General features: G+C 60.2%; 1 protein-coding gene across 2 annotated transcripts in view; it reads left to right on the top strand.

The window, feature by feature from the left end:
- Window positions 1-25,264, top strand: part of COL26A1 (collagen type XXVI alpha 1 chain) — a 164,215-nt gene extending 138,951 nt beyond the window's left edge. For both annotated transcript variants that reach the window (XM_019988371.2, XM_019988372.2), the window contains exons 4-13: window positions 2,314-2,375; window positions 10,137-10,293; window positions 12,509-12,607; window positions 13,245-13,397; window positions 15,008-15,091; window positions 16,859-16,911; window positions 19,561-19,596; window positions 20,887-20,934; window positions 22,770-22,854; window positions 23,640-25,264. In XM_019988371.2, the coding sequence (XP_019843930.2) occupies window positions 2,314-2,375; window positions 10,137-10,293; window positions 12,509-12,607; window positions 13,245-13,397; window positions 15,008-15,091; window positions 16,859-16,911; window positions 19,561-19,596; window positions 20,887-20,934; window positions 22,770-22,854; window positions 23,640-23,800 (938 nt within the window). In that variant the 3' untranslated portion in view covers window positions 23,801-25,264. The remainder of the gene's footprint in view (window positions 1-2,313; window positions 2,376-10,136; window positions 10,294-12,508; window positions 12,608-13,244; window positions 13,398-15,007; window positions 15,092-16,858; window positions 16,912-19,560; window positions 19,597-20,886; window positions 20,935-22,769; window positions 22,855-23,639) is intronic.
- Window positions 25,265-25,685: the final 421 nt, after the last annotated feature.

Genomic DNA, 25,685 nt, shown 5'->3' with positions numbered 1-25,685 from the left:
CCGAGTCAGACAACTGTATACATTCTTCTGGTTGTTTTAAAGTTTCAGTGTTTATACCTCAGTCTTTAATCTCTTTTATGTATCGGGGTTACTGACAAGGTTTTATTGGGGGAAGAAAAAGAGTTCTGTTTCTAAAAAAAAAAAAGGCTTATAAACCACAGACTGGGCACAGCCCAGGGTGGATGGGGAAGGTAATGAGGATGAGGGGGCCCCTGCCAACCCACAGAAACCCGGGTAGGGCTGGTGAGCAGAAAGTAAGGGGCTGTCAGCCCCCGTGGCCCCGAGGCTGGGCACCCCTGGGGAAATCACAGCCTGAACCACCTGTTCCCAAGGTCCTAAGATTCTGGGAGTCTCATTGCATCTCTCACAGGACAGTCATTATTTTAAAACAGAGACGTTTCCAAGGTGGTTTGCGTTCAGTGACAAAGATACAGGACTTCTCCAAAGACAGACAAGGCTGATGATGGGGGGACGGGGACCCCGCTGGTGAGCATGGGGGCCTCGCTGCAGCCAAGGGGCCTCTGAACACCGAATGGGACGTGCCGAGTTGCCCTAATACCTCTCGTGTGTCTGCTTGACCGGAATGGGGTGCCTGTGGGGTCAGGCTTTGAACTGAGGGAGGATTCTAAGCATCTCTTGACTTCCAGAGCAATAAAAGCTCTTAGGAACAGCTTTGAACCATCTATTTCCTCATTAAAGAGCTCTGGGTCTCTGGGGGAGACAGACATAAATAGATGATTACAGCCCAGGGAGATATGTGCCTGGGAGGTTAACCATTACTGGTCTCCTAATTGGCCTTCCGGCTCTGGGACCCTCCCACAGCCTCCCGCGGTACACTCTGCTGCCAGAGTGAGCTTTTAAAAATGCACATCTGACCTTGGCTTTTACCCCCTCCAACAGCTGCCCATTGGTCTCAGGACACTGCCAGGCTCCTCCCCGCAGGCTTCCTGCTCCAGTCTTGGTGGTCCCCAGGTGTGCTCCTGCCCGCTAGGCTGCTGGAAGACCCTCCCCGGTTCTGTTCCCCTCTGGTGTCAGCACTAATTCTTCCTTCTATGGAATCTGACCAATCACTGTGCATCCCTCAGTCCTCACCTTAGATGCCACTGCCTCCAGGAAGCCCTCCTGGGCCACCCCCAGCCCAGATGAGCTTTGGCAACCCCAGATAGGCTACCCACTCCAGTATTCTTGGGCTCCCCTGGTGGCTCAGCTGGTTAAGAATCCGCCTGCAATGTGGGAGACCTGGGTTCGATCCTGTGTTGGGAAGATCCCTTGGAGAAGGGAAAGGCTACCCACTCCAGTATTCTGGCCTGGAGAATTCCATGGACTATATATCCATGGGGTCTCAAAGAGTCAGACACAATTGACTGACTCTCGCTTTCACTTTCCTGTTGCTCTTTTGCATGTTCTGGCCTTACAGCCCTTACCAACCTGTGTCTTTTTGCCTGTCCCCTTCCTCAGACTGTAGTTCTCAAAGTCAAGGAGTGTGTCTCATTTACTACCCACTCATTAACTATCAGATTTTTTTTTAATGATGGAGTTTATTAAAAAAAATTTTTTTGACGTGTGCACACTGCTATATTTATTTATTTATTATGTATCCTTGGCTGCTCTGGGGTTTTGTTGCTGCACGGGCTTTTCTCTAGTTGTGGCAGGCAGGGTCTACTCTAGTTGCGCTGCCTGGGCCTCTCATTGCAGTGGCTTCTCTTGTGGAGCACAGGCTCTAGGCTTCGGTAGTTGCAGCACGCAGGCTCGGTAGCTGCGACTTGCCGGCCCCAGGGGGCGGGCTTCAGTAGTCTTGACACAGGAGCTCACTAGTTACAGCGGGAGGGGCTTAGAGCGTGTAGGCTTCAGTAGTTGGGGCGTACAGGCTTAGTTGCTTGCGGCATGTGGAGTCCTCCCAGACCAGGATCGAGCCAGGCCCCCTGTACTGTCAAGGCAAGTCCCATCCACTGCACCACCAGGGAAGTCCTCAGGTATTTTTTGACCCACTACTCTGTGCCAGGCACCAAAATTCATGAACAAACAAAATAGACAAAGACCCTGCGCCTAGGACACTCGCAGGCTGACGAGGCATCCCAGGTGCTGGCTCAGACGATTCGCAATACTCTGTGCTGTGGATGCCCAGAAAGGAGGCTCAGAGGTCAGGCAGGCTGCCTGGAGGAGGGGGCACTAAAGATAAGGCTCTGAAGGATGTGTAGGAGTTTTCCAGGCAGCAACTCAGAGATTTCCCTGCCTGCCTGAGCAGAGGCTATCCTGCCTGGCCGGGCTGCTCTCTCCCCAGGGTCCACTCCACTCTCACCTCTTCTCTTTCAGAATGCATGAACTGCACCCGGCTCAGCGACATGAGCGAGCGGCTGACCACGCTGGAGGCCAAGGTCAGATGGTCTGGGGATCCTGGGCCTAGGGAGTTAGAAAGGGAGGAGCTTGCTTCAGCCCCAGGGAGCCCAGCAAGCCTGAGGAGCCTGGTCCCCAGGGGTGGGTGCTATTTGGGCCCTCAGTGGCTCTGGGTAATTTTCTCTAGTCTGGGCCAGCCTCCTGGGGTGGGAGAGGGAAGTGGGATGAGTAAGAAACTCGAGGGTCCCAGGCAGCAGGCTGGTCTGGGTGTGGGCCTCAGTGGCTGGAAGTCCCGATGCTGACCCCTCGGTGGAAAGAGGAGGGAAGTCGCTGTCCCCCCAGGGCTGCTGGCCCCCACTCAGGCTCCTCCTTCCTGGTCTTGCACGGGGCTGGGCTCAGGAGCTGATGGAGGAGGAGCCGCCTGGCACCTGCGAGCTTTCTCCCTGTCTACATCAGGGGGCAGAGGGGTGGAGCAACTCACCCCAGAGGCAGAGGGGCTCAGTAAAGCCTAGTCATTCATCTGGGAGTGGCCCCAGGCAGCAGCGGCAAGGAGGACAGGACTCAGAGAAGGGGAGGATGTGTGAGGTGCAGGTGTGTCGGGGAAGCTGCCCCGTGGGGACCCCTGGGGCTCTGTCCCTCCTGGTGCCCGGGAGACAGTGCAGAGCCCGCCTCAGGGCCGACCTGGCCCTTGCTGGGATGTGCTTCTGTGCGGCGCTCCCCCTCGCCACGTGACCCCTGTGGACAAGCCCCACCTCCTTCACCTGGAAAGCAGGCACGGGGCGATTGGCTGGAAGGTCTGGGTCTGGCGGAGGCAAGCTTAGGGCTGAGGCTGCTGTACTTGCCACCTCCAAGGAGCCTCTGCAGGCAGTGGGACTGCGGGGGCTCCTGGCCCAGCGGAGGGCCAGCACGGGGAGGCTGGACTGACCCGAGCGGAGGCAGCGCTCTCTCAAGGGCAGACCAAACAGCTAGGGCCGGGCGCTGCCCGGGAGGGTGCTGTGAGCACGGCTGGCTGGCAGGGAGGCCGGAGTGAGGACAGAGCGCCGAGGTGGGCTGCAAGACCCCCACCGCGAGAACACAGAGCAGACCCAGAGGTTGGACCCCAGCCCAGAGGAGCCTGACAGGCAGGGCCTCCCTGTAGACACACACAGAGACACACACATGAATGAACACACAGGGACGCACGTATAAACACACATGAATTCACAGAGACGCACATACTTACATATAGACGCACACAGACACACGCAGCCCTGGCCAACGCTGTATCACCCTTCGGCCATGCTGCCTGCCTTGGAAGCCTGACTGTGGGGACACCTGCCTGGTGCAATGGGGGCTGCAGTGACTGGCAGCTGGAGGCAGGCACGTGTGGGAACAGCCCCCACCAGCTGGGTGACTCACCGAGCCCACCTCCTCCTCTGTGGAGTGAGCTGAGGTGCCAGCCTCACAGGACCGCTCGGGGCCTCAGGTGACACGGTAGGGGAACCCATGCTGGACAGGTGTGAGGCTGTTATCATTTATATTGTGTCGCTGTGGCATCTTCCTGATGGAGGCACAGGTGCATGGGAGAAGCCCCGTGGCAGAAGCGTGAATGGTCTCCCTTGCCCCTGCAGGCAGGAGGGTCCCCCCAGCAGCCCAGGTGCCTGGGCACAGGCTGGGGGTGGAGACCCTGTGCCCTCCCTGGGTCATGGCTCTGCGGGGGGGGGGGGGGCAGGGAGGGCAGAAGCTTCAGGGAGCAGATGCTGCCACATGAGCCGAGCTGGGGCTGGGGCAGTCCTGGTAGGGATGAGAGATGCTGGGGAAGATGCTAGAAGGAACTCGTGGTACCCGAGAGTCTAGAAAAGGCGGGCTCCCCAGGCTCGCTAGCCTGACGGACATTTTCCAGGTACCTGAAACCGCCGCGTGGTTTGGCAGAGCGTCAGCTGAAGGCCTGGCCTGGCCCCGGCCCAGCACCCCGGGGTGTTGCAAGTCACAGCTCTGAGGCAGGACCGGTACCATGCCTGCTGTGCCCCGCGCCCCTGGCCCTGACCCATGCCCTCCCGCCATGAGCAACTCCTGCCCTGGTGCCCCAACCCTGCGCTGCCCTCTGCCTGGGGACGCCGCACCCCGGGCAGGCTGGAGGGGGTGCTTACTCTCTGGCTCTGAGGGTGAGGGTCGTGACTCCTCCGCAGACCTCAGGGGGTCTCCTCCGCAGACTCTGTGGGGCTCAGGCTGTCTCAGTAATAACCCAGTGATAACAGGGCCCTTCTCAGCTCTGGGCCTCAACCTGCTGCCCTGTGAGGTGGAAACAGAAGGGGTCACTTCCCGGCCCCTCCCTGGCTCATACACAGAGATGACCTCAGGTGGCTCCTGGGTGGGGAGGTAGACAAGGTAGCTTGAGACAGGTGTCCAGAGAGGTGGCAGCTGCGGGGTCCCTTCTGGATTTCTAGATGGCAACAGGAGACTCCTGTCTCAGCTCCTGTGTCCTCTCTGGGTCACTTTCCAGCTGCCCACCTGCCTGCTTTGTGCCCAAGTGTCCCCTGGAGAAGCAGGGCCCCTGGGAGCTTCACCCGCCCCATCAGAGGGCCCTGAGGGGCAGCAGCCTGGAGAGGGCGGGGGACACAGGCCAGGCTAGCAGCCAGGCCAGCCCCACAGCCTCAGGGGCGGGTGAGGTCTGGGGAGCCCACAGGGGTCAGAGAGAGCATGGAGCTGGGGTCAGGGGCTGGGGTCAGGTGGGTGAAGGCAGAAGCGGGCAGGCAGATCCCCGATGGGGAGTCAAAACCTGGGCAGCTAGCAGTAAGTCCAAGGCCTGGAAACTTCGACTTCTGCTTCCTCAAGACAAGAAGCCTGTTTTGACATATCAAGAAGGATGCATTCAGTGGCAAGCAATGTGAACCCAGCCATTGGCAGCTTATTTCTTAGCATTTATTGTTAGTTCAATAGCAAGTCCAGACTTAGTGGTCTTGGGATTGGCTTGGTGACTCAAGAAACCAGACTCCCTCCACAGCCTCCTCTCCACCTTCTTAGTGAATCGGCTCTTGTCCTCTTGCCAGTCAGTGCTAAAGCGTTAGTCACTCAGTCGTGTCCAACTCTTCGAGACCCCAAGAACTGTAGCCCGCCAGGCTCCTCTGTCGATGGAATTCCCCAGGCAAGAATACTGGAGTAGGTTGCCATGCCCTTCTCCAGGGGATCTTCCTGACCCAGAGACTGATCCCTGGTCTCCTGCACTGCAGACAGACTCTTTACCATCTGAGTCACCAGAGTGCCTCATGGTTACAAAGTGGCTGCTGCAGCTCAAAGCCTCACATCCTTATACATTGTTCAAAGGCAGGAAGTAGAGGGTGAAGCAAAGTATCTCAAGAAATTCATTATGTCTCTTTGGCCAACACTAGGCTATATGCCCACCTCCTAGGTACAAGGGAGCTGGGAAAATGAGTAATTGGCCAGTGATGATTCCTCCTCTGGGGCATTCTCACTGGCTCAGAATAAGGGTTCTAGAGTCAAGGAAGGGGAGGTGGTTGGAGGCCAGGCAACCACAAAGAACTGCTCCATCTTCACTCCCTACAGTGCCCGAGTTGCCTAAGGATCCAAACCTAGGAGCTGATCTAGATTCCTCTCACCCACTTTCTGGGACAGGCTGGAGTGGCTGTTGGGGGATCGTGGGGTAAAAAGCTAGCAGAAAAAAAGTTTCCTGCCTTCCTTCCTCCCCTCCTCCTCAGTTTACTCTCTGACTCCAAGAACCAGACCGAGTGGGAGGGAGCCTGAGGGGATTTCCCTGGGTGACTGGTGCAGGACAGTGGTGTCCTAGCCAATCAGCCAGGCCACAGTGATATTATCAGAGCCCCTGAGATGGAAGGCTGGCTGGAGTCTGGTTTTCTCAGCTGAGTCCCCACGCCGCCCACTGCTGCCTGCCCCGGTGAGCTCAGCCCAGCAGAGACGGCTCAGTTTCTCCAGGAGGTTTGCCATGGCCAGACCACGGGGGCTTGAACTCTGGAGTGGGCTGCTTCTAACTTGACGGTGCCCGTGGCTCCTCTGCCTGGGTCCATGGGCTCTGTGGGTCTTGGTGTCTGTGAGGGAGGTGCCCCAGGAAGGAGTGAGCTTGGTCTTTTGTGCAGGAGTGAGGTTGCAGGCAGAGGGTCCCTCTGGGGGGCCTGGGAGCCCAGTCTGGGTGCCCCCACCCTGATCCCTCCCAGCCACACTCCCCTTGCTCCTGGCTCCTCCCTGTTACACTTGTTCACCTGGAGGAATCCTCCCCACCCCACCAAGATGCTGTATCCAACTCATCCCCCCGACTGGGGACCTTCACCCCCAAACCTGGCTTCTCCTGTGCCGCTGTTTGAATGGTGGCGATCCTACCATCCCCCAAGCCAGGCTAGAGACAGGGCCACCCCTGCCTTCACGTCCTGCCCCCAAGTCCTGGCCACCAGGTCCTGACAGTTCCCACCCCCAGCCTCTCGCCCATGGCCCTGGGGCCCCCATCCCACACACTGACAGCCAAGTCTCCTTGCCCTGTCCCCCCCAGCTCCACCCCTTGCCATGGCCGGTCAGCTTCCAGGTGGACGTCCCCTCAGTGGCTGGGGCAGAAACTGTAACCCTCCCCTCCGTGAGGAGGTTCCACCCCCAAGCCGCTGTGCAGTCTGAGCCCGCCGCTCCACTTCTCAGGGCCTCCGTGAAGCTCCACTGAGGCCAGGGCTGCAGGCCAGCTGTGGAGAAGTGGACGAGGCGCCACACGGGGCCCTGGCCCCACCACCGACTTGCTGGGTGACCTTGGGCAAGTCCCTTGCGGTCTCTGAGCCTCTCTTTCCACCTTGCCTCTGGCGTGGCCCTTCCTGTTTAATGAGCCCTTGTAAGGACCAGGAGGGGGAGGGGCTGAGAGCAGGGGCCCTGGGGGTTGCCAGAGCCTCACGGGGCAGGAGCCCACCCACCCAATACAGAGGGGGGCCTGAGATCTGGGGTGCCACTTTGTTCCCAAGGGTCTTGGGAAACTTTGTCACCCAGGCCCCGGGGAAGCTGCAGAGGTGGTGGGAGGAGGCGCTCAGAAGGACCCTTTCTGTGCACCCAGGAAACCACAGCCCAGCCCAGGCCTGGGCGCTGTGAAGGCAGCCATTTGTCCCTGTGACTCCCCCCGACCCCCGCACACCACCCCAGCATCAGCAGGAGTAACTGGGTGCCCACGTGCTGTGCGCCCGTGATCTGTGGCCCTGCAGGGTCAGTGTTACCACCCCCGTTTTGCTGATGAGAAAACTGAGGCCCACAAAGGTGACGATGCTTGCATATCATGGCTATCTAGTGGGAGAGCCGGAATTCGAACCAGCCTGGCTGGTGGCAGGGCCTGAGCCTCCTCCCCCATCACATGGTACTTAGTGTGTGCAGGGGCCTGGGGACCGAGAGCGAGGAGGGCGCCCCTCCCCAGGTGGTCCTGACACCCAAAGGCAGGGCCAGCGGCGTTGCTCCAGAGTGACTGTACAGGGGCTGGCGGGACACCCCTTCTGCCCAGAGGGTCAGACAGACTCAGGAAGGAGGGGACAGCTCTCCGGAGTCTCAGAATCTTCCAGGGGCTGGGGGCGGGGACAGCACTGGTGGAGGGTGCTGCAGGAGCCTGGGCATGGAGGGGTGGGGAGGTCTCGGCCTGAGCGGCTGGGCGCGTTCCGGGCGGCTGGAGCAGAGCTGGTGGAGGAGACGCAGGGGAGGTCATGGGAGGCCGAGGTGATCACCTGTGGACGTACTGTGTGGTGTCTCTCGTGGTTTTTGGGGGGAGCTCGGCCGGGTTTACCTTGCATGAGGTCCTCACCCACGGCCGTGGTTGGGGGCTGCAGGAGGGGACGGGGGCAGGTGGAGGGGAGGGGCAGTGGGCTCTAGGCAGGAGGGCTAGGGCCCTGGGAGAGGCCCGAGGACCCATTGGGTCCTCCTGGAATTAAGGTTACCCAGGACTCTGGTGGTTGGGGTGGGCGCAGGGTAGGGTGGGGTGGGGTATAAGCCGGGGCTGGAGCTTGGACGCCTTCAGGCACTACCTAGCATCTGCAGAACTAGACGCCAGCGATTCCGCTCCCAGCGGCCCCCAGACAGGCTCGGAGCGCTTTCATCTCACGGCGCTGAGTCTGAGAATCTAGCTGGATGTGGGGTTCGGGTTTCTAAGGCGGCGGCGGCGGGGGGGCGGGGGGGGTGGGCACATGAGACACTGGACTTCTTCCTTCCTGTCTGGCAGGTCGGGACGGGAAACCGGGCTCCATCTGATATGGCGGGGGAACCCCAGTGCCCCCCTTTTCTGGGGTGGGTGGGTCCACGCGGGTTAGCACCTGCCCGCCGGCCCTGAGCAGATCCCGGTGTGCGGCGCCCCCTGCTGGCCTATTTGGGAACAGCCGGACCTCCTGGCTCCCTGTGCTGTGCCGTGCGCTAAGAATACTGGAGTGGGTTGATATTTCTTTCTCCAGGGAATCTTCGCAATCCAGAGATCGAACTCACCTCTCCTGCATTGGCAGGTGGATTCTTTACCACTGTGCCGCCTGGGAAGCCCCAAGTACAATTTTGATAAGTGAAAGTGTTAGTCACTCAGTCATGTCTGACTCTTTGTGACCTCATGGACTGTAGCCCGCCAGACTCCTCTGTCCGTGGGATTCTCCAGGCAAGAATACTGGAGAGTCGGTTGCCATGCCCTCCTCCAGGGGATCTTCCCGACACAGGGATTGAACACACGTCTCCTGTGGCTCCTACATTGCAGGCAGATTCTTTACCGTTTCAGCCACAAGGGAAGCCCAAGAGTACTGGAGTGGGTAGCCTATCCCTTCTCCAGGGGATCTTCCTGACCCAGGAATCGAGCTGTGGTCTCCTGCACTGCAGGCGGGTTCTTTACCAGCTGAGCTAGCAGGGAAGCCCTCCTGGCTCCCAGGTGCCGTGAATTAGGAAGTGTCTCCCTACTGAGGCTCTGTGTCCTTTTGGGTTTTAACCCCTGCTTTCCTCCGGGGGAGAAGATGGGCTGTTTTCCAGGCGGGCCCTGAGTAACCATGGCTACCTTTGTTTCCCTGGAGCTCTTGCTAAACTCGGACACTGAGCTGGGCCCGCTTATTCTTTCTTTCTCCTTTTTTTCTTTTCTTCTCTTTTCTCCTCTTCTTTCCTTCTCTTCCCTTTCCTTTTCTTTCTTTCCCTGTCCATCTCTCCCTCCTCGCACCCATCCAGCCAGCCACAGACATTCCCTGACCACGCTGTTTGTGCCCTGAGCCAGACAGTGGGGGGGACAAGCCTGCCCGGTCCCTCTCCAGGGAAGAACCAGTGAAATGGGGGTGACCGTGGTCATTATTCGGAGAAGGCAATGGCACCCCACTCCAGCACTCTTGCCTGGAAAATCCCATGGACGGTGGGCTGCAGTCCATGGGGTCTCGAAGAGTCGGACACGACTGAGCGACTTCCCTTTCACTTTTCACTTTCCTGCATTGGAGAAGGAAATGGCAACCCACTCCAGTGTTCTTGCCTGGAGAATTCCAGGGATGGTGGAGCCTGGTGGGCTGCCGTCTATGGGGTCGCACAGAGTCGGACACGACTGAAGCGACTTAGCAGCAGCAGCAGCAGCAGCAGTGGTCATTATTCAGACAAGCACAGTCTAATCCCAGTGACAGCCACTCTAGGAGAAAAGTATGGTGGCTCTGAATGTGTCCGCAGGGGCCCTGCCTGAGCCAGAGGAGGGTCGGAGGGCTTCCTGAGGTGGGGGCGGGGCGGGAGAACATTCCAGTCGGGGGACGGTGGTCGCACGAGTGGGCAGTGCTGGTCCCCTGGCACTCACGTCCCCGCTCACCCGTGCCCCGGGCCTGACCCTCTGCCCTTCTGCGGCCCAGGTTCTCCTTCTGGAAGCAGCAGAGCGGCCCCCAGGCCCAGACAATGACCTTCCGACGCCCCAGAACACCCCACCACCCTGGAACGAGGGTCTCCTCCCTGACGCCATCCCGCTTGCCCACCCCGGGCCCCAGATGAGAAGGCCCACAGGCCCGGCCGGTGAGTGAGGCCTGCGGGGGGCAGGGGGTTGGCAGGGGGAAGGCCTCTCAGGGTCTCCACCAGTAGGTCATACACACCCAAAGGGCATTTTGGAAAATTGAGCTAACATTTAAAACCTGGGGGGTTTCACATAAAAGTCAGGATTTCTCTTAGAAAAATGGAAGAGCTGGCCATTGGGGTTGGCAGTCCCTTACAGAAACAATTGGCTGGGACTTCCCTGGTGTTTCTAGTGCAAGGGGTGAGGTTCAGTCCCTAAGATCCCATGTGCCTTGTGTTGTGGCCAAAAAAATATTGGGAAAAAAAAAAGGAACAGTTGGCCGCAGCTAAGTCATGGCTGCCCCCACAGATCTCATTCAAACTCTGCAGTCTGCCACAGTCCTCACCACTCCCTACTGTCTCACAGTCCAGCTACTGTCTTCATAGGCTGCCCTGCTGCCGCTTAGCATCTACATGTAGGCCCCCAGCCCAGCTCATCCTTGACTGGCTCGATTTTACAGCAGCCCCTGCCTGCACACCGCCAGGGGTGGGGGGCTTACTGCCTCCCCCAGCCTTCTGGGGGATCCTGTCTGAATTCTCTGACCGGAGTTGGAGGACACCCACTGGTCTGTTGCTTTCCCTCTTCCCACCACATTTTGAAGTCTCTCTGCAGTCTCTCTCCACTGGACTGAGCTCTGCTCTCTGGGACTGCAGAACAGTAATAGTAACTGTAATATTATAGTCAGGATTGTTGAATGCCTGCTGCGTGGCGGGCACTGTGCTGGGACTTTACCCTGAGCGGAGGTGTAGCTGCCACTGTCCATGTGGCTGAACTCCAGGGTTTAAGGCTGAGGTCTCATCTGACTGGTCAGGATCTGTGCTGTGCCAGTTATTCAGGATTTTTATATCACTCTAGTCTGTACAGATATCATGGCTAATCATTCCAGTGAGCTTGTAAAGCTCAGATTACAGGAGAACTGAGGCTCAGAAAAGTGACCCCTGGGGTCACCCAGCGATCCAGTGCCATTTTGACTCAATAATTCACAGCCCCACCGGAGCCCTTTGCAGGGGACGCCCTTCCTTCTGCTGTCCCCCAGTTGAGCCCCCAGTTTCTTAGCAATCCCGCCCAGACCCAACTCTGACCCCTCCCTGCCTGCAAACCCCCAGCAATGGGAAAACTGACCGCCAGTGGCCAGTCCTGAGGCCAGGGAAGCAGCAGATACTCTGCAGGCTTCTGAAGGGCCTGGAGGCTGTGTGGAGGGTGAGCTCGGGCTGCTATGGGAGGAGGGGGCGTCTTACTTGCCCTGGGTCCCTGGCCCACCTCTCTAGCCACTGTCCCCAAAGTCTCACTCCCAGAAGGCCTGTCTTCTTCAAATCCTATGCTTGTCTTCTTCAAATCCGTCTTCTGGGACTGAAGAGGGAGCAGAGGTCAGGGGGAAGTAAGGAGGGGGTTCTCCTCTTCTGAAGGACCCAGGCAGGCCCCAGTGCCCCCTGGAGGGGAGGGAGGAAGCTGGGAGGGGCTTCTGTTCTCCAAAGGCAACTTTCTTCTTATGGGGGCATGTAGTTCCCAATATGGCCACCAGGTGGAGCACAAACCCTACAAATGGTTACACCTGGGTGCATCCTGGAATCCCAGAGACCAAGTGGGAATCTCTGGAAACTGGCAGCCCCAGGGTGGTCCCCAAAGAGCCCTCCATCTGTTCAGGAAGCATTTTTTGAGCATCCTCCCCAGGCCTAGGCCTTCCCTAGGGAGAAGGGGCTGTCTGCAGGCCACACAGTGGGCCTCCCATCTACTCTCCATCTACTCTTGCCCACCCTTGGGACCTGGAGATCCCCAGGGGGCAGGCGACCCCTTCAGGGCTTCCTGGGGTCTCTAAGGAGGCCTTATTAGGACGATCTTTGCCTGACTCCCAGTCCCCAAGCCTGAGCAAAGAGACATCAGGATGTGGAGAGAGGGTTCTGACTCATTTACAGCCTGGTGCTGCTACCTTGAGCAAGGGGCCACATCTTTCTGAGCCTCAGTTTACCCCACCTGTCAAATGGGAACACAAGTAGCTCTTGAGATCATAGAAGTGAACAGGAGCAAAACTGGTTTGTATACTGTGATGAATTATGTGGTCCCTTTGCCCATGGCAGGTGAGGGGGCAGGTCTGACCAGACAGCAAGGTCGTCTAGCCTGGAGCCAATGGAGGCAGCTCAGCCCACAATGTTCTCAGGCCTCATTTCATTCTATCCACAGGGCCCCCTGGACAGACGGGACCACCAGGGCCTGCGGGTCCCCCAGGCTCCAAAGGTGACCGGGGTCAGGCAGGAGAAAAGGGCCCAGCGGGGCCTCCTGGTAAGGACATCCACCCACACACATACCCTGACATGACTTCGCCCAGTAGGGGAAGGGGCTTAGGGATTCTCCCCTGTCCAAGCAGGTGAGGCATCCCAGATAGCCTCTTTCTTGGTTGGGCTGATGACTGCCATCTAGCAGGGCTCCAGGTTCCCTCCCTCCCACCGCCACCTCCCGGAGCAGTCTCCTTCCAAGCACTCTGGGGCCTGGTCTCACCCGGGACTATGAGAAGAGAAGGCTCCAGCTGTGGGGGTGGGGCTGCTGGGGGCTGGAGGTTGTGCTCCGCATGTAAACAATGCCAAGAGGTCACACGGCTGCTCCTGGACCCTGTTGGGGCAGGTACGGGGCTGGGCCAAGCTGGCAGCCAGCCTCGCTGCCCCTACCCCAGGGCTGAGGTCATCTGGCCATAGCGCCCGCTGACTTCACTCACGTGACCTCCCTGACCTCCCGCCTGGCTGCCCCGGGTCCCCTCTGCACTGGCTGCGGACGGGAAGTCATTTCATTACATCCCAGGACAGCCCTCCAGGGAGGCTCTGGGACTAGTGGCCACCACCTTGCCCTCCCGGGTCTATTTCTCATCTCTGTAAGGTCAGTCAGGAGGCCCGGCCCTCCTGTGACTCCTCTTTTCCCCCCACAGGCCTCTTGGGGCCGCCAGGGCCCCGTGGGCTTCCTGGAGAGATGGGGCGCCCTGGCCCCCCCGGCCCCCCTGGCCCAGCAGGCAGCCCGGGCCTCCCTCCAAACGGCCCCCAAGGCGTCCTCTACTCCCTGCAGCCACCGACGGACAAGGACAGTGAGTGTCACGCTTGAGGGCTGGGGTTGGAGGGCGGGCCAGAATTTGGAGGGTCCACCCCCCAATAGAACCCCATGAAGCAGACTGTCCGTGAGTGGGGCCTCGGCTTTGCCAGGCAGGGGGACGGGGTAGCCTAGGTGGGGGGTGGTCCCCCCAACCCCACGGTTGGCCCCAGGGGTCTGTCCCTGCCTCTGTGCTCAGCTCCTGCCCCTGGGGTCTGACCCCCTGATGTCCATCTGCTCTCTGGCCTGGCCTTGGGGTCACCTCTGGTGACAGTACCATCACCAAGGTCATCCATCACCCCGTGCTCTTCGCAGATCCCCTCACTGTAGGCCACTGGACAGGCGCTGATGGTTGGAGCACCTCCCATGTGTGGGACTGTGTGTTTTAACCTCCGGGATACAGCAGTGAGCAAAACGAGTCTCCTGCCTGCAAGGGCCACAGTCTAGCACAAGAGGGCGCCCTCGAGCACACATAGAACCCGCCGCCCGAGCATGGGGGGAGGGCGGGTCCAGGGAGGGCACCCAAGAGATGGGGCGGGGGTGGGGCCTGCGGCCCATGGAGGGCGTGGCTTTGGTTAAGGGCCCTGGGAAACGAGAAAGGTTTTAAGAAGCGGGTTGAGATTGACTTGGCATTCTGAGTGGGTGATATCCCGGGCACCGTGGGGGCACAGGGACCTCTTGGTCCGCCGTCAGAGAAACCCGAGCAGACTGCCTGGAGGGTGCAGATGTGAACGTTTAGGAAGAGTGTGTGCATGTGTGTGTGTGTGTGTGTGTGTGTGTGTGTGTGTTGGGGGGTTCCCGGTGGAGGCACCTGGTTAGCCAGCACTGAGCAGCGGTAGCAGGCCCACCGGCCAGGAGGCCTATGGAAGGGCTGCCCAGGCTTCTGTGATGGGGGTAGGCAGGGAAAGGCAGAGGCAGCCACCCCCAGCCCAGATGTTTTGAAGCCTGGCTGTCTGCTTCTGGGTCTGAGATCACATGGGGCTCACCCTGGAGGGACCCAGGCAGACCCCACCCGGCCCCGGGCCCTGCGGCTCAGACAAGTGGTCAGGGAGGACTTCCTGGAGGAGGCCCTCACAAGAGTGAGCTAGTCAGGTGTGTCAGGACGGGCATGTGGAGGGGAGCCTGGAACAGAGTCTGGCCTGGACAGCGGGGAGGTGAGCAAGGGGGGGCGGGAGTCTTAGGACATGGAATTTTCAGGAAGAGATTTGTACTTTAAACAGAGCCCACAGGGCTTCCCCCCGCCCTCTGATTTGGCCTCGGTGTTGATGGCTCGACAGTAAAGAATCTGCCTGCAATGCAGGAGACTCAGGTTCAATCCCTGGGTTGGGAAGATTGCCTGGAGAAGGAAATGGCAACCCACTCCAATACTCTTGCCTGGAGAATCTCATGGACAGAGGAACCTGGCGGGCCCCAGTCTATCGGATCACAAAGAGTCGGACAGACTGAGTGACTACACATGAGGGAGCTCCTCTGAGCTGAGGGAGCAGTAGCTGCGTGAGGCCCAGCAGGGTCGGGGCTGCTCTTCCTGGCTCTGGGGGACTCAGCTCTAGCCCCCCAGCGCTGCTGGCCCTGCCCCATGGGTCACAGGCCACTCTGCCCTTCCTGCAGGTGGAGACGTGCAGCTGGCCTCCGCAGCCGTGGACACAGTGTTGGCGGGCGTCCCAGGGCCCCGGGGTCCCCCTGGCCCCCCAGGTGAGTGCAGAGGGCAGCAGCAGCAGCTGGTCTCCACTGGTACCCACTCCTGGGCTTCACCTGGGCCAGGAGTCTTGAGGGGGCTGGTTGGAGGCTCATGGCAGGGCACTGGGTCTGCCCCAGCCAGCAGTAGCTTGAGTGGGGGGCCTGCTGCTCATGGGTGGCAGCTCCCCTGGGACTGGACACAGTGTTTCTGGGTGGCCTGACACCCACGTGAAGCAGCCTCGGGCCGCCCTCAAGTGAGCCAGAGCAGGGGTGCTCTGGGAGCCAGAGTCCTAGGTCCAGGAGGTCTGCATAGGGGATGGTGGGTGAGATGGAGGGAGCTGGTGGGGGCGGTGCCTGGGAGAGACAGGAGGCCCTGGGCCTTCAGGCAGAAAGCAGGGTCCTGGGAGAGGGGATGGGACCCTCACTGGGGTTGTGGGGGGGCGGGTGTGGCGGGGGGCAGAGCCCAGGTGTGTGGCTGTCTCCTCTGACAGGTTCTAACCCTGAATGAATGAGCAACAGAGGCCCTGGGCGCCCGCAGGGGTGGAGGCGCCTCTTGATTCGGCTCCAGGCTGGGCACTCATTCCAGTCGTTCAGTGTCTCACGCAGTCAGGAAATAACCCACTGAGCGCCTCCTACGAGCTGGCCAGTGTTCTGGGTTCCTGGGATCCTTAGATAAACAAAAGATTTCTGTACTCATGGTACTTAGGTTCTAGTGGAGAAGGTGGGCAGTACCCTCAGTGAATCCCGTAGGGTCCAAAAAAGCAGGGCTGGGCTCGCGGCTGGGCCAGGGTGGCAGCATTAAGGAGGGCGCTGGGAGGATGTTGCCTTTTAGCTAGACCGCGTCCAGGCCTCACCCTACCCAGGGCTCACTTTCCTGTAGGTCCTCCCTAGGCATGCCAGGGGGCACTCTGGTAGGCTAGCCACAGAGACCTCACTCTTCCAAATATTCAGGGCATTTAGTCACAAACACCACGCTCTGTACTGCACCCATCGGTCCTGGCCTGACCCTCTGGGGGCTCCCTGGGCCAGAGGGGAGGCTGGCATTCAAACCAGTAGTGGCCAGAGGCAGTGGCTGGTCACTGTCAGAGATTTGCCTAGGGAAGAGGTGGGGGTAGGTGCCTGGAAGGCTTCCTGGAGGAGGTGACGCTCAGCCTGAGACTAGTGGGAGTTTGCTGGGATGTGGAGGGGATGGGAACTCCAGGAGGAAGGAACAGCCACCACAAAGGCATGGATCCAGAGGGACTTTCCAGGAGGGTGTTTGACCGATGAAGGTGGAGGAGGCTGGGCTGAGAGAGACCTGTCTGAAAAGTCACTTGGTGGGGAGGGGACTGCTGCATGGATGGGTGACCACCACTCTGGGTGGTAGGCAGCAGTTGTAGTAACCCAGGCAAGGATGGCCTCAGGGAGGTGAGGTCTGAGGTCCCGAGATGGGGCAGGCTCGAGGGAGATTTGCCTGAGGACTGACCAGCTGGGGAGGGGCTGCAGGGCGCCCCCACCCCCACCCCGTGGATGAGGCTGTGGGAACAGGAGCAGGTTGTGGTGTAGGGGTTGCAGGCAGGGAGAGGGGCTTGCAGTGGGCTCTCCACTCTGGGGGTGGGCAGGGGGCCGGAGAGCCCATGCCCCCTCCCTCACCATTTATTCACCTCCCCTTTCTGCACTGCCCAAGGAGACAGACCCAGGGCGGGGCCCGGGGTGGGAGGGTGGGAGGGCCCCTCTCCAGAGCCGATGAGGGGGCAGGGGGTGTCTCCGGCTCCAGGTGACCATCTGTGACTCTGCCGGCAGGGCCCCCTGGACCACACGGCCCCCCTGGACCCCCGGGTGTGCCTGGATCCCAGGTAAGGTCTCACCCATCTCTGGCGAGGGTGAGGGCACTGTTTCCCTAGGAAGGCAGGAGCCGGGCTTCTTAGCAGCACAGTTGCTCAGGAAGAAACCAGCCTACCTGGCTGGTCCCCACCTGAGTCCAGGTGGGCCCCAGGGGAAGGCAGGCATGGGATCCTGGTTTTCTTAGCAACAATAACCCTTTACTACCCACCCTACCTGGGCCCCACAGTAGTTAGCATCATTCCCATTTCATAGATGAGCTAACCCGAGGTCATGCAGGTGGTGTGTGGGGCTGGGCCAGGATCACAGCCGTGGCCAATCTTCAATGGGAATTGCCTGTGTTGGGGGGGCACTCTGAAGCCTGACAGTGCAGCCCCAACCCCCAGCTTGCTTTGCCTCCTCAGCTCTGTGACCTTGGGCAGAAAGACAGCCTCTCTGGGCTCCTGCTCCTTGGCTGCTAAGAAGGGGCCTCCCCGGTGGGTTGTTACAGGGAGTGAAAGAGAAATAAAGTGCCGGGGGGGTGCCTTGTGCTGTAGAGCCCCAGGGGTCTGGGGGGACGTCACACAGAGGAGGGGGGACTTTGGACACCAAGGCAGGAAGGGTTTCTTTTGGGGATGTCTGCACAGAGCTTCCTGCAGCTCATCCAGACCGAGGGCTTCAGGTTCCCTGGAACTCGGGCCTGGGTGGGTGGGAGGTGGGGGTGACTGAGAAGCGGGTCCCCCACTGCAAGGCTGGACGGCTCACCCCTGACAAAAGGGCAGGAGTGGGTGTGAGGCTGACAGAGGCTCCCGTGAGAAGGGCTGGGGGCAGCAGAACCCCTTCCAGAGGCACAAGCCCACACGACAGGCAAGGTCAGAGATGATGGTGTGCCCAATCCTTCCCCCCACCTACCTGCTCGTGCCAACTCCTTTCAGGGTCCCCATCGTGTTATCCCAGCGGTGACAGGGACGCGGAGGCTCAGAGAGGTTCTGTCATTTGCCAGAGTCACCCAGCAGGGGAGCAGAGCGGGGGCCCGGCAGGGCTGGGGTCACTCCAGGCCCTGCTCCGGCTTTCTCGGGGTCCCTGCCCTCTGCTAGCAGGTAGTCTGATGGGGGAGGCAGATGTGATAGACAGTAACTGGGGCGAGACCTACAGCAACAGGAGGCGGGTGGCCGGAGTGGGGTGACAGACAGGAGAAGGTGAGGCTTCGACTGAGCCCCGAGGAACCAGAAAGGAGCATTCACACGAAGATGCCAAGAGCAGGAAAAGGGAAACGTAAGTGCCAAGGTCCTGGGGCCGGGAAACACCAGGCGGGTCCTGAGCGAAGGCGCGTGTCGGGGGAGGTGAGGTGGGAGGGAAGTGGGCAGACGGGTACCTGCAGAGCCGATGTGTGGACCTGGGCCACAGTGAAAGGGGGGCTTATCGAGTGTCAGGGAGGGAGCGTCCAGGACCCCATTTTCGTCTTTCCAGGGCCCCTCTGGCTGTGGCTTGAGGGGAAGGTGGGGGCAGGGGAGTGGAGCAGGGAGACCCAGGAGGAGGCCGGGGCAGCGCAGAGGAAACAGACGTATCTAGAAAGTGGACCTGACAGGTCGGGCTGATGGAATAAATTCAGTGAGGGCGGGAAGCGGAAGGTTAACTGCGAGGTGCTTACAGGAGCAGCTGTGGATCGTGGAGCCATTTCATGGGAAAGAGCGACTGCAGCGTGGGGGCCGGACGGCTGGGCCGGGGGGAGACCAGGAGTTCCACTTTGGAGAGGTTGAGTCGGGGTGCCTCCTGGCCGGCCAGGTCGGGGTGCTAGAGGACGGTTCGATGTGCAGCTCTGGGGCTCCAGGGAGCCTTCTGACCAGGCCTCAGTGCTGAGGGGAGCCCAGGTGGGGACCCTCGCCTTCACCTCTAGTAGGAGTAGTGTTAGTGACTCAGTCGTGTCTGATTGTGCGACCCCGTGGACTGTAGTCTGCCCGGCTCCCCCAGGCTCCCCTGTCCCTGGGATTTCCCAGGCAAGGATTCTGGAGTGGGTTGCCATTCCCTTCTCCAGGGGATCGTCCCAACCCAGGGATCGAACCCAGGTCTCCTGCATTGGCAGGTGGATTCTTTACCGTCTGAGCCACCAGGGAAGCCTGAGATCACCACTGCTGTCGCTCATTCGCAGAGGGCCCTTTCCGAGTGCTGGGGGCATGTGTGCATGGCCATCTGGTCCCTTTCTCCCTGGGCTTCCCTGGTGGCTCAGACTGTGAAGAATCTGCCTGCCAATGCAGGAGACACAGGAGACTTGAGTTTGATCCCTGGAGGAGGCGATGGCAACCCCCTCTAGTGTTCTTGTCTGGAGAATCCCATGGACAGGGGAGCCTGGGGGGCTACAGGCCATGAGGTCGCAGAGAGTCTGACATGACTGAGCACGCACGCACACATGTGCCTTCTCCAAGTGATGACCATACTTGGCATTGGCCCATTTCACAGACGAGAAGATGGAGGACTCGGTGGAAGCCCACGGTCATCCACTGGCCAGTGGCCGGGGCTCCAGGAGCAGACAGGCCCCCGCTGTGGCACCCCCTATTTCCTCTCCCGCCCACCCTCCTCCTGTCCTGCTTTTCAGATTTCCAGAGCCCAGTGCAGGGAGAGGGCGTGCAGAGGACTAAGGGGTTGTGAAGGGCACAGCTTAACTTGCTTTGTCTGATTTTCTGCAGGGCCTGGCTGGAGAGCGGGGCGCCACGGGGCCGTCTGTAAGTGTGGGGCCGTGTGTGTGGGCCTCCCCCGGGGCGACGGGCTCTGGTGCAGGCACAGGGTACCAACTCGGTGGGTGTCTGCCCCAGGCAGCCTGGCTGAGCTCAGGCCTCGGGCATGCCAGACCCAGCCCAGCCGGGATGGAGCAGAGGGAGAGAATCGGGCAAGCTGGGTGCAGCGCCAGTTGCCCAAGTTGGGAATGGGGGACTTTGGGAAGTGGGGACCCCCCCCGGGCATATGAAGTATGGGCTGAAATAGCCGCCTACTGAAGGGCTCGGATAAGAGTCCTGAGGTTCTTCTGGGGAGCCCAGGCCCCTGGGTTAACGTGCTGTGTGACCTGCAGAGTCCCTTGCTTTCTCTGAACTTCCCAGGAGTAGATATAGACAGCTGACCACTCATTTCCCATCTTAAAAATAAGAATTCACAAGACTCAGCCCCTATCTCCAGGGCCAAGGAAGTGGGCACATGCCCAAGTCTTATGTCAGAGGCACGAGGCTGTGGGAGAAGGGGAGTTCTTTGCTGAGCGTCTTCTATGTGGAGGCCCTCTTCATCCATAGTGGGTTTAAGCCTCACAGTGCCCCCACGAGATGGTGCTTTGTTTTCCCTCTTTGCTAGAACTGGCAGCTGAGGCCCAGAGAGGTTAACCAACTTGCCCTAGGTCACACAGCTAGACCAAAGTAGAGCCAAGATTTAAACCCAGGAGTGTTAGCCTCCAAAGGCAGGCCTTCCCCAAGCTTGTTATTGAGAGTGATTTATTTAATCCTCCTAATAGCTCTGTGAGGCAGGCACTGTTATTATCCCCATTTTGGAGATGGAAAAACTGAGGCACGGAGAGGTAAAGTCACCCAAGAGTAAGTGGCCTCCTAGGTGTTATGGTGAGGCTGATATTACCGGCCCCGTTTTATTTATTTAAATTTTAATTTTTTACATTTATTTATTTTGGCTGTGCTGGGTCTTTGCTGCAGTACATAGGTTCTCTAATTGCAATGCGGCCTGTGAGATCATAGTTCCTTGACCAGGAACTGAACCCACGTCCCCCCGCACTGGAAGGTGGATTCTCAACCACTGGACCAACCAGGGAAGTCCCTGGCCCCAATTTTAGAGTCAGGGAAACAGAGGGGAAGGGCAGGGGACTTGATCCCTGAAAGGGCCAGAACCTGGTTCCAACCTGACTCCTCCCTCCCTAGAAACAGAATTAAGCCCCTAAAGTCAAGGCCATGCCGGCCTGTGCAGAGGTCCCTGGTAGAGAAGCTGGGCACCCATCACTGACCGCGTGACTTTCTTCCCAGGGGGAGCCTGGCGGGAAGGGGGAAGAGGAGGAGAAAGCCGCCGCTGAGGTAACTGTGCCCCTGGGCCCGTGCTCCCCCCTGCCCCCTGGCTGTGTCCTTGCAGGCCAGTCCAGTGGAGCTGGACCGACACTTCTTCCTGAGCGGGGCATCAGCCGCAGGGCGAGTGGGGGCCCACCCAGCGGGAGAGGCAGTGGAGTGAATGGTGACTGCAGCCCGGTGTGAAGTCAGCTGCAGTGGGGGAGCACAGATGGGATGACTGGCCCGGGGCCTGAGGGTGGGGGCAACCCCACCGGAGAGGGTGGAGGAGCCACAGACCTGCAGATGAGACCCTCTGTTTGAAGGAGGCCTCAGGCTGTGGGGTCTCTCTCCAGGGACAGGGCCTTCCCATGACAGTGCCTGGCACACGGATGTGCCCAAGGTTGCAGTGCTGGTGGGCTGAAGGGTGTATGGGCAGGTGGAGAGCTGGCTGGTGGATGTGGGAGAGGATGGATGGAAGAGGAAGGCTGGGAGCACACAGCGGCCAGAGCAAGACAGGGCAGGGTGGGGGCGTGGATGGAGCGCGAGCATGGCTGTAGGGACCATACCTTCTGGGAAGCAGAGGGGAGGCTGGGGACCAGGATGATGAGAAGGGAGCGAGGCTGGTGGGGCAAGCTGAGAATGAGTCACCTGGTGTGACAGGGCTCAGCCAGACGTCCAGCACAGCAGGCATGCAGCACCCCTGAGTGAGCTTGGGGAGATCCTAAGCCAGGAGTGGGGGTGTCTGGAGAGATGGGCAGTGGGCATTGGAGGTGGGCAGCTGTTTGAGGCAGGCTGGGCTGGAGGGGGTAAAGCTGGGATCAGGGGACCTTCCAGAGGTCCTTATGGGATTGGAGAAGGGGGAAGAGGCTGGAACCATGGCAGCCATGGTAGGCACAAGAGGCAGTGGGAGGAAGATGTGAATGCTGGGGTCACTTGTGATGGAAGACTGGGAGGGTACCCACGACTTCCCCCTGCCCAGTTTCATCAGCATGCCTCCTGTGGCCCAGGGACTGAGGCTTAACTGGGTCCTAACAGAGGGGGCCTGGAGCCCCTGCTCCTCACTGGGGACACCCCCATCCCAGACACTACCCAGAGCCCAGCTTCTCATGGTCTTTGATGGGAAGAGCTCTCTTGTGTAACTCAGTAGCGTGCTCTCCGGTTTTCTTTAGCTTTAAGCTCAATTAATCTGAGTGTCATGACAGAGCTGTCATGTTCCACCAGCCAAAAAGGTTCCTGTTTGCTGCAGACGCCGGGGCGGGGCTTTGCCTCTCTACCATCACTTTTTTTTTTTTTTTTTCAAAGTGACCTTGTCATCTTGTCTCCTCCATTAATCAGCCTATTCACGTGTCCTGACACATGAGGTCCTTCGCCATGTGTAGGCTGGGTCCCAGGAACGCAGAGGCGCCATCTTTGTGCCCTCCCACGGGCCTTCCGGAAGCCTCGGCTCTGCCCTCGGGTGGGTGGGACCGGGAAGGAGACCAGCAAAGCGCCTCCCGACCATGGGTCCCTATGAGGAGCTCTTCCCACAGCAGGATATTTTCTGGAAAGAAGGGCGCACAGGGAGGCAGCTGGCGGTCACGGGAGCAGGCGAGCTCAGGCTGGAGGCAGACAGGCCTGTGTGAAGCCCCGGGCTTGGCCATTTCCGGCTTGTCCACTTCCGGGCTGTGGGGCCGCAGGACTCTGGTCACCCCGTCTGGGCTTCAAGTTCCGTGTCTGTGAACTGGAGTTCGAACCCCAGCCCTGGTGCCGGGGTGTCTCTTATCTGTGGTGGCCGTTGTGTTGACGATGGTGACCAGAGGAAGTGGCGGGCTGGGACAGGATGCTGGAGCAGAGTGGCCCTGACCCCACGGCTTTCTCCACCCCAGGGCGAGGGGGTGCAGCAGCTGCGGGAGGCCCTGAAGATTTTGGCCGAGAGAGTGCTCATCCTGGAGCACATGATTGGGATCCACGGTGAGTGGTGACCCACGCTGAGTCCAGCATCTTCCTCCGCCCACCTCCCCTGCTGCCCTCGCCGTGCTGCCTCTGATCCCCTCTCTCCCTGCCCTGATGGCCCTTGTCCCACCCCTGCTCAAGAACCCTCCATGGCTCCCTGCTGCCCGAGACCAACATAGAGCTCCCAAGTCCCTCCCCTAGCACAGCCTGGTGTCCGGTGACTCAGCCATCAGTCCGGTGACTCAGCCATCATCCAGGTGCCCGGGGCCCCTCCCACCTCCACACCTCTGCTCAGACTGGTCCCTCCTGAACACCAGCTCCGGCCTCAGGGCCTACTCTAGGATCTCTTCCTCTGGGAAGCCGCCCTCCTGTCTTCTCCTTGTGCTCTGCTGAGCCTTCTGTTCCCTTATGGGGTGGGGTGTCTATATCTCTCTCTGGCACCTCTGCAGTGCCTGGAACCTGGCCCTGGTCAGCATTGTTTGAAGAATGAATGAATGAGTAAATGGTGAATAGGTAGATGAATGAGTGGGAGAATGAATGAATGGATGAATGAATGAATGAATGGATGAATGGATGAGTGAATGAATGGATGAATGGATGAGTGGATGAATGGATGAATGGATGAGTGAATGAGTGGATGAATAAATGAGTGAGGGAATGAATGCATGAGGACTAGACACTGGCAGCTGCTTTGTCCCACCCTCACTGGGCACAGAGCTTCCCTGGCTGGTGGGACTGGAAGTGAAGGGACTTCGCGGGCTCCGGAGGCCCTGCGTGAGCCCACCCTCCTGCTTTCCTTCCAGATCCCCAGGCCACCCCTGAGGGGGGTTCTGGCCAGGACGCTGCCCTGAGAGCCAACCTCAAGATGAAGCGCGGAGGCCCCCCACCCGATGGCTCCCTGGCCGCCCTGCTCGGGCCCGACCCCGGGCAGAGGAGTGCTGGCCGGACCAGCGGCGGGAAGTAAGAGGCCAGCTCTCCCAGAGGAGCCCCGGCTCCGCCAGAGACCCCGCCCCGAGGCCTGTGCTGCCGTCGGCACTGAGGACGCCCCAAGTGGGACTGGGCTCCAGGCCTGGGTGCCCGTCAGGGATACTGGCTTCCGGGGGCCTTGGGGACATATGGCAATGCCAGAGGCAGGGGCCAGAGGGGCCCAGCGCCCCCGGCGGAGCCCTGCCCTGGTCCCTGCCCTCCCCACCCCCACTCCCTGCTGGAGACGGGGTCTGGTGGCTAGGCGGGGCGCAGGAATCGTCATAATACTCGTCATTTACTGGGTCCCTGAGTCGTCTGGGCCCATCCGAGGAACTTCCCTACATTGTCTCATTTAACCCTTAGGACGTAGGCTTGTTCCCCCCACTTTACATGGGGGCAGAGGCTGGGAGAGGATAAATCACCTGCCCGAGGCCCCTGGACCGTGGAGGACTGGGGCAGGATTTGAACCTGTGTTCTCTCTACCTGCCAGCTCCCCCTCTTCACGGGGACACTTAGGGCAGGCGCTGGGCCGGGCAGCCCTGGAGGCTCCAGCCGGGAAGGAGGGCAGGCCCTGCCCAGCTAGAGACCCTGGGGGCCCTCCGGCCTCCTTCCTAGACACCCCTCCCTGGGCTCGGGGGTCTGCTTCACAGGTGGGGAGGTGGGCAGGTTGGCCTTTAGCTGCTCTTGAAGGCCAGGGAAACTTTGAATAAACCCCTGACAGTCAGTGGACTTGGAGACCATGAGAGAGGAGCGTTGGGGTGCCAGGATCCTCAGACTGAATTGGCATCGCCCCCTGCTGCATCCTAATCCCTCTGACCCCACTCACCCTGCCAGGGCCTCCCATCACTGAGCAGCGAGGAGGAGGATTGAATGGGACGGTGCCCCCACTGGGGGCGTCCCTCCAGCCCCAGCCTCTCCCAGACTTGCTGAGAACCAGCAGGGTTAGGGTTAGGGTGGCCCCCTCGAGTTACAAGGCAAGTCCAGTGTCCCAAGGAGAAGGAGGGGTCGCCACCTGATTCCCAGGCCCTGCTGGGGAGAGACACTCTGCGCTCGGTCCTGCGGGCCCAGCCTGGCTCCCGTCCCGGGTCCTGGTGCCCCAGAGCAGCTCAGACCACAGCCCTCAAGGCCTCTTGGGCGTCAGGTCCTCTGTGCCCTGGACCCACCCTGGTGCTCCTCTCTTGCCATCTCGGCCACGGCAGCAAACGCAGACATTCCCAGGTGCTGGCACCGCCCCCATGGTCTCCCCTTGTGGCAGGAGTGACTTGTCCCCACCGCCCTTGGTGCTACTGGGAGGCTGTGCCCCCTCCCTCTGGGCCCTGGTAGCCTCTCCCTGCCCTTGAGGTCTGGACTGCCCCTCAGGAGGCAGGGCTGGCTGGGTAGGGGGCCAGGATGTGGCTTCTTGCAAGCCTGTCTTCACAGAGGGGCGGTAACCCTCTGACAATAAAGTTGCTCTTCCACTGTGGTCTGGCGTCACATGGTAGCTGGCCGTCGGGAGGCCAGGTCAGCTTCGGCCAGGCCCAGCCCTGGGGGGATCTGACGGGAGCCTCTGGGAGTCAAGGGGACCACAAGGCCCCGAGGCAGGGCAGCCTGGCTCTGCCCCCTGGGAGCCCCATAAGGGGGGCTAAGAGAGCGAGGGGTGCTCTTCAAAGGCCGCCCCACCTTCCAGTCTAGGCTGGGCCCTGGGCCAGCTCTGCTAGTGGGAGAGAGTGAGGTGGGGAGGGTGCTGGGCCCTGGGCAGAGGGACCCATACCCGCCACGCTCCTGCCCCGGGCCTAGGGTCTTGGACTTTTTTGCCTGGGCCCAAGTCCAGGTGGGGGCCCTGGGACCGTCCCCTGAGTCCTCAGCCGAGGCCGGAGACTGGCTGAATGCTGCCCAGGGCTTCC

This window comes from Bos indicus, chromosome 25 (genome assembly GCF_029378745.1).
Source record: "Bos indicus isolate NIAB-ARS_2022 breed Sahiwal x Tharparkar chromosome 25, NIAB-ARS_B.indTharparkar_mat_pri_1.0, whole genome shotgun sequence".
NCBI lineage: Eukaryota > Metazoa > Chordata > Mammalia > Artiodactyla > Bovidae > Bos > Bos indicus.
The sequence above is the reverse complement of the archived record's forward strand: the minus strand, read 5'-3'. Positions and strand labels throughout refer to the sequence as shown.